Source organism: Fringilla coelebs (genome assembly GCF_963513975.1).
Source record: "Fringilla coelebs genome assembly, chromosome: 4".
Lineage (NCBI taxonomy): Eukaryota > Metazoa > Chordata > Aves > Passeriformes > Fringillidae > Fringilla > Fringilla coelebs.
Window position 1 is genome coordinate 53,278,532 of NC_140032.1, and position 11,376 is coordinate 53,289,907.

The 11,376-nt window shown below is 39.8% G+C and overlaps 1 protein-coding gene across 1 annotated transcript in view; it reads right to left on the minus strand.

Annotated features, from left to right (window-relative positions):
- CCSER1 (coiled-coil serine rich protein 1) overlaps positions 1 to 8,602 on the minus strand; it is a gene marked incomplete at its 5' end in the record, with an annotated part of 535,256 nt that extends 526,654 nt beyond the window's left edge. Inside the window, 2 exons of the mRNA XM_084203900.1 lie at positions 4,516 to 4,703; positions 7,288 to 8,602. Coding sequence (XP_084060026.1) covers positions 4,516 to 4,703; positions 7,288 to 8,602 — 1,503 coding nt within the window. The remainder of the gene's footprint in view (positions 1 to 4,515; positions 4,704 to 7,287) is intronic.
- Positions 8,603 to 11,376: the final 2,774 nt, after the last annotated feature.

Below are 11,376 nucleotides of genomic sequence, written 5' to 3' on the forward strand. Positions count from 1 at the left end.
CAACTCAGCATAAGCAAGGGGAACATAAAAAACATCTTAGCCCTTATTCATGTACATTCACTGAAGTCCATGGGGGCACAGCATCCTGCTGCTTCTGTCACGATGCAGCAACTGGATTAAAACTGGTGCTTGATAATAAATAAGAGTGCTCAAGTAACATAAAAACCAAGTTATCTGTGAGAAGCACTTTCATGGGCTACAGATTTGGGTATGGCCTGATAAGGTAGAAATACAGGAAGAGATTTGAATACAGTGGCTTGGATAACAGCTCCATCATTCTAAGTACCATTTCTGAAGTATACTACAAGCCTGACTATTAACTACTAAACCACCCCAAATCACTTGGGTAACAAAACTGAGCTGGAGTTACACACACACACTATCCAGGACACCAGCCACAACTTAGACCCCAGCTGTAATTGGATAATTACCACAGATGTTCTGGCCACAACACACTTTCATTAGTGACCTCTGCCTTGGCTTTCTGCTCCCTCCAGACACAGTAGGAGTCTCAAATATTTGCAGTTAATCTCTCTTTTGCAAGCATATTTCTATGTCTATCATTTACCTTTATTCTATATTCCCAAAATGTCAGATGGCTCCCTCTATACTAAATTAGTAAACTATTAGTTTTTTTAATTTAATGTTTAAGTAACATATTCAACTAATTCCAGTATAAAATTGAATTCCTGCCCATGAAATACTGCCCTGTATTCTGACACTGGATTTTACATTCACTGTTTCTAATTTATGTTGTAGGTACATTTACTGAGATACTCAGTATTTGGAGCATCTTCACTTACAAGCATGGGACAAGGGTGAGAAATGGGGGATTTTGGCTACACATCAGCACTGGATGGATAAGCAAAAAAAAAACTCAGTAAAAACCTTAGTAATAGAGTACCAGCAAGCATCTTGAAAAATTATCTTTAGGCAAGACAAGAAATTAAACTGAAAATTTAGAAAGGAAATGAAGCAAATTTTGAGGTAACTGCAGTTACCCAAGTGCACGATAGGCAGCATGGGAGAAAACATGAATACAATTATTTGACAGCTTGGCAACAGGGTCACTGTTAAAGCTGAGAGAAAAAAGGCAGGGATGTCCTTATGCCTCAAAAGTTCTTGGGTTTATATCTAATATATAGGAACCACAGGAAAAATGCAAAGAAAGAAATGGCACAACCAAAGCAACAATGCAGAAAAATAAGCTGCGCTGCTCTAATTGGGCTGGCACAAGTTGGCAAGGTTGCTTTGCTCCAGGCAAAGGAAGCTGATGATGCAGCACTGAAGGCAAGCACAAAAGCTTTTACCTGCAAAGGTGAAAAGTTGAAGCTGAATTTAAGAAGCAAGAAACAGGGAACATTTAGAGAAGATTCAAGAAACTGAAGAGAAAACTGTGCTGAAGAGCGCCCAGAGAAACACAGTCCTGCAGTGTTCACCCACTGAGAGAAGATGTTGAAAAATAAGGGGTTTTTAGTGAAGTACATATGCTGATAGACAGGCATGGGAAAGGAAGCAGTTGTAAAGACAAATAACTATTTTCCTTGTAAAGAACAGCAGAGAGGCAGATTTGCAAGAGCCAAATATAAGTGAGCAGTCTTGATCCACTACACATATGCAGAGTGAAAACACATGTATGCATCCAGCACAGTGTGGCTCATGCCTTGAAATTGGGCAGCGTGATCTAGGTGCTCCCACCATTCTCTCAAGTTTTTCTTTGAATTTGAAGTAATTCACACTTCCATTCCTATCATCCTTCCTGACTACCCAGTCTTAATGACTTGAATTTGCTAGCATTTAAAAACCTCTATCATGCATTAAAAAAAAAATTAATATTTTTTCTCTATATTGATGTGATATTCAAGATACTCACCGTCCATGTTAGGCACTACCATGACAAGTGATGGATAGTTCTCTGGCTCACACAAATATTACTTTATCCTAGCTCCAAGTTCTGTTACACAAGAAGTCTTTTTCCCCTACTGTCCTGTCTCCTAATCCTCTTAAAGAACTTAAAAGTGATTTGGTGGTGTGTTTTTCTTTTTTTAATGTGGTAAATCTAATTCTCATTGTGTCAGCTATCCAGGTTGACATTCTTTTCCCTGGTCTTGCAGGACTGCATACTTCAGACCATTCAGGTCTTTTGCCTGTACTAATTCACATTTTTCTTTCCTTTTGTCTCTCTCACACATTGGAAAAGAGCCACCACCTAGGCAGCAAGAGCATGTGAAGTATAATTTCTACCAACCCACCGAAGCACAGTTAATTAGTCTGCATGTTATGTCAAAAGATTTAAATTTGTTAACTCATGAGTTCATTGTTAAAGCCTTAGAATGACCAAAGTTTATATACAGCGATACCCATCTCTTTAAATTGCATCACTATCCACGCTCCTCCTCTGGAAAGGGTCTATTACACTGCACAGACTAACAACATGAAACTGCTCAACCACACGTCCTGAATTGCAGTGATCAATCTCCAAAACCATTTCTGGTGAAACGGTGCCCTCTTGTAGCAGGAATCGGCCTCTGCAAGAACAGCAGCTTTGTAAACACACAACTGGCAATCCAACCTATCTCAAGCATTTGTTTCACATCATTATTTACAATACTATGAAATAGGCACGTTTGCAGAGTTATTTTGAAAGATTTTTTTCTCCCCTAAATTTCATTTACAAACAGCACTGGTCTTAGCCGGAATATAAATTACTTTCAGCCCTTCACAAGTTAGTTAAGGCCACTCTTAGGGGTAGCAGTGGTCTTGTTTGCAGGTTTGATACATATTCACATTATTTAGGAGGTCAGTCTACCCAAGGTTTTACCTTTCATCTTTGCAACAACAACTGACAGTGCACGAATACTCTGCTGGCCAAAATGTTTAGGATAAAGAACAATTTCTCAGACGCTGTTTTTTTTACTTCCTGTCTCCTGTGAAAAATCTTGCACCCCTTCAGCAAAACTTTCTGGCTCCTCACTCCCAGTCCCTCAGCAGAAGCAGCTCACACTGCCTGCTCATAAGAAAAAGAACTCAAACAGGGACAAAGATACAGGTACAGAGTTTCTTCAGCTGAACAGGACATCTGGGTGGTGCCACAAAACCGGCATCCACAGCCACGGCCGCTCACTCAGTGCCTCAGAGCAGCACTGCACAGCAAAGCTGCCCTTGCCACAGGGGCCTCTGCTCTTCCCCAGGGATTTGCCATCCCATAAATGTCTGCGGTTCATTTTTCTCCAGAACTGAACAAAATGAATACAGCCAGCCATGTGACTCATGCTGTTATAGCCACCTAAGAAATATAAGGCTTTTTATAATACCGTGTATAGTAACACCAATTCTTTACCTAGTATTTATTCTTCATTAGCGTCACCCATTGGTAGCCATCTGCTACTGTGGTGTTCAACTGATTGTGACAAGTACTTTGAAGAGGCATTTTCCTGTTCAAATATGTGTTACTATGAACATTCAATTTCTTCTTTTTTTTTTTCTTTGTTGCTTCCAGAAAACTCAATGCTTTTCTTTTGTCTTCTGGCTTTTTGATGGGGAGGAGAGGGTGTTTTCAGGTTTGATTTTGTTTGATTTACTTCCTAAACCTCACTTTTTACTAAAAAAGCTCTGTTTTCTTAAGATAGGAAGATAATATCCATATGTACTGGGGGAAAGCAGGAATAATTTTACCTTCCCTCATGAGCATGTTCTCTAATCTTGTTTTAGAAGTCCTTGGTCTGTGACTGTAATACCAATAAGCATAACGAAATCATGTCGCTATGGGGACAATCTTGCTAATAGCAGTGGAGGAAAAAATTCATAGATTTCATAAATAAAACACAAAGAAGGGGTCAGATTACCACCTAATCCCATCCACTTTGCCTACTTTCTTCTGTTCCTGGGTTGTCACCTTCCCACTTCCATCATTAATACGAAGCTAAACAGGAGGAAGTGCAATAGCATCAGCGTAGCCTAGTATTTAAATAAACACAGATCTGCCTAACAGCTTGGGTCTAAGAAGCTAAGAAAGGTTCACAGGCCTGAGCCAGGGTAACCAGTATTTTAGGGCATGAACTTCACCTGCATAATGATTTGCATACCCACAAGAAACAGCATCTTTAAATATCATCACGTTCTTTCTGGCTTTGAAAAATTACATGCTACTCACTGATATTTGCATACAAGCTTCCTGAAAAAACAGAGAAACACTAAAAGTTCCAAGCACAAATCACTAGAACATGCCAACAAGAAACTCTTCCCAGAAAGTACACAAACCTTTTCATAGCACCAAACCCTGCAAAAAAAATACTTTTACCATCTGAGGCTGAGCCTGGATCACATTTTAGAAGCCTGAGACAGCTCCTGCCCTCTTTATTACTGTTAGTTGTGAAGTCACTGCTTCTCACTATAGCTACACCAATCAGAGAAAAACATTGACTTATAGATGTTTGGGAATAAAACATGGGGAAATAAAAACAGTGGGAATAAAAATAAAAACATGAGAATAAAACAGTAGGAAATAAAACTCACCATGCTGTTCATTTTGGAAGAGGACGAGCTTGCCCTCTGCTTCCTTAGACTGTTCAGCTCTTCTGCATTTCCATCCTTTGGTTTTATGATCAGCCGGCTGCCCCCAGCAGTGCCTTCTGAAGAGGACCTCAGGCGTTTCTCAACAAATCTGCCTTCCCTGTACGGACTGAGGCTGTTGGCAACATCAGCTGCAAAGACAGAAGCAATCAGCAATTGTTACAGGGAGCTGCTCTCTACAGTATGTTCTTCATCACAACACTGCTTTACTTGAAATAACTACACTGAAAAGAAATCACGTGAGAAATGTTCTGTGGAAAGCAGACTGTGCTTACCTAGATCAAGGTGTGACCTGGGCCCCCAGTTCAGCCCCAATTACAGACATGCTCAGCACACCACAGCCCAGACCAGGGCACCTCATGGAGTCCAGAAAGACTCTTTGCTCCGTCCTTTTCTTTCTCCCTTCATCATAGGACACTCCCAAATTGCTGAAAGCAAAATCTACCAGAGAAACTAGCACTTGCCCAGTGGTGCCAAAACCCAACCCGCCTTACCCCAGGCCCAAAGGCAAGCCCAGCTTTTGAAGGACCAGGTGACAACTTTGTTACCCCTGCCTAAGACAGGGATGCACATTGGTTTCCATTTCTGTTCAGCATTCCTAGCTTTGCCTTACACCTGCACCCTCCATCAGCCTGCAGTCAGTGGGCAAAATCCCAGACCAGTAACACATCAGAAAAGAGGAGAAAAAAAACAGTTGGACATGTTAGGGCAAATTTAGAGATGGGAACAGATAGAATAGCAGGCATAATAAATGTCACACATAGAGAAAATCTTACCTTCTTTTGCATTTTGCAAGAGAAGAGACATTTTCTCTAAAGGTTCTCAAAAAAATCCATATCACATAAGAATACATAAAGGTATACTAAGAAATACATGGCACATCAAACCTGCTCATACATTAATGTCACATTCACAGTGTTATCTATAATGATATCAGCTATGAGACCAGGTACAGAAGAGAAAATATCTATTACCAAAGAAAATGCACAGAAGTATTTTTTACTCACATCTAGGTTGAAATACTGTTTTAGAAAACCAAATGTTCAAACCAGTCTGTTTGGAACAGGTATAAGCACTTATAACCATATCTTACTGATTGCCATGTAAGCTTTTCCTGTATTTGACTCATTCCATATAGCAGGATTTTGTCGTATTTTCACTGGTTCCTTTGTAGGCTTGGAGAATTGCTACTTTGAAATACATTCTTAACAACACCAGGAAAAAAAAAAGTATTTTTAACAGCAGTAAAAGAACAGAACAATTAGTCAACAACTTTTATATACTGCAGTACTAGCTCTAGTGTTTCTGTGAACATGAATCCACTTTACAAAATTATCTACATCACGATTTCAACTCCCTTTAGCTGCTTTACTGAAATACAAACTAAATATCAAATTGCCAGTGCATGAGTTTGAAATGCAGGGGGTATTTCTACACATCCCTCCAAGCTGCTCACTTAGTGCTCTGCAGTACACTCTTGCTGGAAAGATTCTGAAATAAGAGTTATATACAGATGCAACAATGTGGCAAGGAAGACAAACTGAGTGTTCAGGACCAGTAATACAGATAAATGGGAATATTTTTTCCTCAAAGCAACTGAGGTCCTGAGTGAAAGAGGAGCCCTCTGGTGAAAGCTAATTCAGTGGATTAATTTGACTTTCTATTGCCATTTATGTGGCAAGATGTCCAACTAAGCCTAGCAGTGACTAATAATTCAAAAAGCAAGATTGCTTTTGATTGCTTATAATCCACATGCCTAGACAAATATCCAAGCTGAATGATGGGTGTGAATTTATATGAGTTTACACTTACCATCATTCATCTTCTAATACAATCACTACAAATGCTGTCTTGTTAAATCTCGTATTTTGGCCCACCATATACAGTCTCAGGATTAAGCAAGAAAGCACCACTCATTAAGCTGGCTTGAGAAAATCAACTGCCTTCTGACAGGTGTCCTTCACTCAAGGGCCTGGTGCCTCATTTATCTGTATGTCTAGAGATTGGGACTTCTAGGCACAGTCTTTCCACTTAATCTTGTTAGCATTTCCAAATTACTCCTCATAAACTAAAGACTCAGTGTGAAATTTAGATGGCAATCAACTCCCTCAGTTTCATAGATAACAAAATGAGAACTTAGACGCTTATTTCAGATGGAACCAGAAATAGGATATTTCATACTTTGACAAAATATCCACTTTGAGCTACTCTGTAACATCATTTGAATAGAGAAAGCAAGACTATAAAGTTCTAAACCCAGATCAATATAAAATAAACTGTATTAATTCCCATAATCAGACTACAAGAGCATTTGTTTCTCTGGTGATGTTTCCATCCCAAATTATGCAACCCCACGGCTCAAATCCAAAATAGCCATGTCTCAAGGAATCATAGCTTCAGCCTCTAACACAAGCTGGGAATCAGTACTTGCATTCTAAATCCATTTTCTATTAAGCAAAGCATAGCTACAAACAGCAGTAATGCGTGTTTGCAAACTCTAAAACACAAACTCAGAAAAATCACAGACTTTGCCTTTATTTCCTACAGTTCTGGAGAAGGACACAATTTCTACTTTCTGAACTTTATGGTTAGCACTTGCAATTCTAAAAAATACTCTATGACAAAACAATAATTATAGATGAAATGAGGGTAGCCCAAAACCCACCAAACTCAAAAACCCACCAAACGCAAAAATGAAAAGACAATGAAACGTACCTTTAGAATTGTTTGATTCATAACCCTGTTGTATTTTAAAGGACTGAGGTTCAGAACACAGAACAGTGTTAGACTCCACTACAGGAATTGTGTTTCTCATGTGCTTGGATGGAGTGCTTTCATCTCTGCTGCCACTCAACCCCCGTGCCTTTGGGGAGAGCGTCACTGGTTCTTCACTAGGCTGTAACGTCAAGGTTTCTAGATGTGCATTTTCTGAGTTAATTTTTTCTATGTGCCTGGCATCATTAATATGCAGTCCATTGGCTTGCAACAGTACTTTTGTTTGATTAGCAACTGAGGTTTTGAATAAGGTACTGGACTCCACACTGCACGAGCTTGCACGACTCACAGGAGATACACCAGCAGAATGGCCGGCACTTTGCACAGCATCTCTCTCCCTCGCAGGAGCAGCAGCAGGATTAAAGAAGACCTGAGAGGTAGAGACATCGTGGCCAAAATCCTCTGCAAGCAGTGCCCCAGGCCCACTGCTGGGCAGGGCATCAGCCTCTGAAACAGAGTCCTCGGTGAGAGCGATGAAGTCCGAGGGGGTCTGGGCAGCCGTGAGGTCAGCCGAGAGCAGCGGGGACTGCAGGGAGCTGCCCATGCACTCCGTCGTCTCAGCTGAGCATGGAGGAGATGACTTGGCCATCACAGGCTCGCTCTCCACGTAGGATTTAACTTCCAGCAAGCACCTGGGCTGCTGCACAGAGGAAACCGACTGAGTCTCTGGAACTGCTTTGGAAAATTTGTAGTGTGATGAAAAAGACTTAGTGAGAAGTTTTCGTGTGGACTGTTTGACAGAGTATCGGCTTCGCTCTTCTGCAAAGCCTGAATCATCACCCTCATTCTTCCCAGAGCTTATGCAATTGATAAAGACATTCTTATTAGCTGAGGGCTCCTTTCCCTTTTCAAAATCGTCCGTCAAAGACCTTGTTATCTTCTTGTTACGTGAGCTGCCAAAGCCAACTGAATGCCTTCCTCTGCTTTTTATGTGCTCGTCTAAGCTGAGTTTTTGAAAAGTGCTAAGAGAGGACTGGGCACCATTTGAGATGTTAACATTTTGACTCGCTGAGTCAGGCTTCTGCTCACTCCCTTTCTTGTTATGGAAGCTAATGGAAGGAGTGCGGAAAATACTCCGGCGCTTTCCTGTGCTCCCTGAGCTGGAGTTCGTGCTGGATGGGGAGGAGGTGTGGACACCAATGGCATTGGCAGAAGAAGGCGAGGAAGGAAGGGAGTCGTGTCTCCGGCTAACACTTCTCCGGAATATTGGCAACCGAGATACAAGAGTCGATCGTCTGGATCCCGAGTCCCCCATCAGGGCACAAAGGGTCCGTTGGTCCTCACAGCCAATAAAATAACCTGGGATGAGAGAAAAACAAAGGGATGAGGGGAAAGAAGATAAATTATTCAGCCTCAAAGACCGCTCAAACAGATTTGTCAGTCAGTCTAAATGCATGAGATGTCAACATCAATTTGTTGCATGCACATTACTGAAGACTTCGAGCATTTCCAAGTGATGTTCAATAGCCAGCACTGAAAACTGAGCAAGTGTGTCACTTAAAATATTCTACCGACAAAAGATACAATCTTATATACAATACTGTACAACAGTATTTTATTCTGTTACACTGGGTAATGGTATAAAATCTAAATGCCAGTAGATACACAAATATATCACACAAACATCCTTGTTATTAAGTTCTTCTTATAAAGTATAAGCACTCTTAGAAGATAGTTGATTTTTTATGATCTGAGTAGAACAAGTAATTATTTTGTATCTCAGATTTTTGCATGAAAGAAGAGGATTTAAACTTTTCAATCTTCACAGAACTTCCAGATAGATTTCAATTACTTTACATGCTTCTGTTAAAGGCTGTATCACTCTGCAGTACAAAAAATGATGGTATTGCAGTCTGGCCAAAACAACACCAAAAATTCTTCCTGAAGAACTGTAAGTTCAAGGAATTTACTGCCAAAATATAGGATCATGTTTCTAGATTTTAACTTTAATGTTTCCTTTGAACACTTCTCTGGAATCCTCTCACAGCCTATTTGCTTACAATTAGCTAATTTTTCATGGTTTTTGAAATTAGGGACAAGTGCTTCCACACACAGGCACTTGGCCTTCTTTTAGAAATATTTAAGCCAAACTTATTTTGATCAGCACTGTAGATGCACGGGAAGAATATTAATCTTTATGAAATATATACCAGTTCTATCTCCTTTTTGTTCTCATTATAATAAACAACCACTGTGAAAGACAGGACCACAGAGAGACAGCAATAAAAACATGTAATATATAATCACAGGAACATGAAAGGCCATAGGAATTATGCCCCTATGTAACTTCCTCAGCGACAAGTACTCAGCACATAAAAATAAACCCCAAGTCAACTGTCTAGACAATGTTTGTATGTCAAGTGCAAAAACAAAGTAATTCATCTAATGAGCAATTTAGTATGTGCTATGTGGCTCAGCAAGTGTGAGCAATGTATATATTTAGGGAGTATATACATATACACAAATATACATAAATGGAAACAGAATATTTAAGTATTAATAAAACTACATATATGTTATCTAACTGTGAAAGAAAGGGTAACAAGTTCAAAGATTGTTTCTGACTAGAGATTGAACTGCACTTTTCTGCTGTTAACATTTTTTTTTAAATGCTAGTACAGTTCCACTCTGAACATGCAGTGCCAAGAAGCCACACTATTCACAAGCACCAGAAATCAATAAGCAATTTTGTAGTTCAGGATGAGAAAAACAGCTTGGGAATAGTCACTAATTGCAAGAAGTCACTGGTGATCTCTCATGGCAAGCTAAAGCCTGACCTAGACAATGCCCAGGTTCTGTGGCTGACAACCCAATTGAATTCAGAAAAAAAAAGAAAAACTTTTTACCAGAAAAACTTTACTTTCACCAGTGAACTGAGGCAGCTGTTCCGTTTCACTGACAGGTGTGAAAGCTTGCATTTAGAACACTGTGTAAGAGAACTGCAGCGGGGACAGTGCAGAGAAGCCGAGGCCCTGTGAGGCTGGTGTTATCCCAGCTTGTTCACCTGTCCACAACACTGCCTACCAAAATGGGCCTTTGAAAGCCACACCCAACTCTTCATCCCTCCCCTTCAAGCTTCCCCGGCTTCTTTAACCACCTCAAGACCGTAACTGTGTAGGGGTTTCTTTGCTGTAGTGAATCTCTACCTGCAGGCTTACTGGTAGGTATGGATAAGCACATACAGACAAGATTTTTAGAGATGGTGAGGATTCTTTGCTGTATTTTAAAGAGAGATCATAACCGCTGAAAAAGACCACTTTAAAATGCAGCTTTACAACAGCAGCAGATGAAAAAAAGTACTTTTAAAATACCTTAAACCTCTATAGGCAATTTATGGGTGTATAAAACATTTGCTGCCGCTGTTCTCTCTCCTGCCCACAGCTTAAATTGTCACTTCACTGATGAACAAGCCATCCTAGTTCATAACTACAGCACAGTCTGTAACTTGAACTGGGAATAGAAAGACTGTGTCTAAAGAATAAGAGACTTGTGTCTAAAGAATAAGAGATTATTCCTAAGGACTGACCCTGAATAATTTATTACCACCTGGCCTTCCAGGTGGTAATAAATTTTAATAGAATACATTGCCTCTAATAGCAGGTAACAAAACAGCATTTATTCAGTTGATTCCTCCTTTCCTGTCTCTTGAAGGAAGAACACAAACTGTCAGCATTCCTCTAATTGTCTAAGCAGCAGAAATCCTCTCTCATAAAATATGAACTAAGTACAATACACTCTTCTTTCTAGGTCCACAATAGCTATTAGAGAATATTTCTTAAAACATACACCATTGGGCAAATATACCTGTATATATGCATGCCCATATGCATACACTGCTTGAATTTTGTGAATGTTCTAGTAATATTTTTAATATTAATGATTTAACAGAATTATATATCATTTACATACACACACATTTTGCACTGTTAACCTGCCAAAGTTCAGTATAAAGGCAAAATGACAACTTTTCTACTTGCAACACAAGGAAAAAAAAAACCAAATATTTCAAGATAGCAATATTTTCAGATA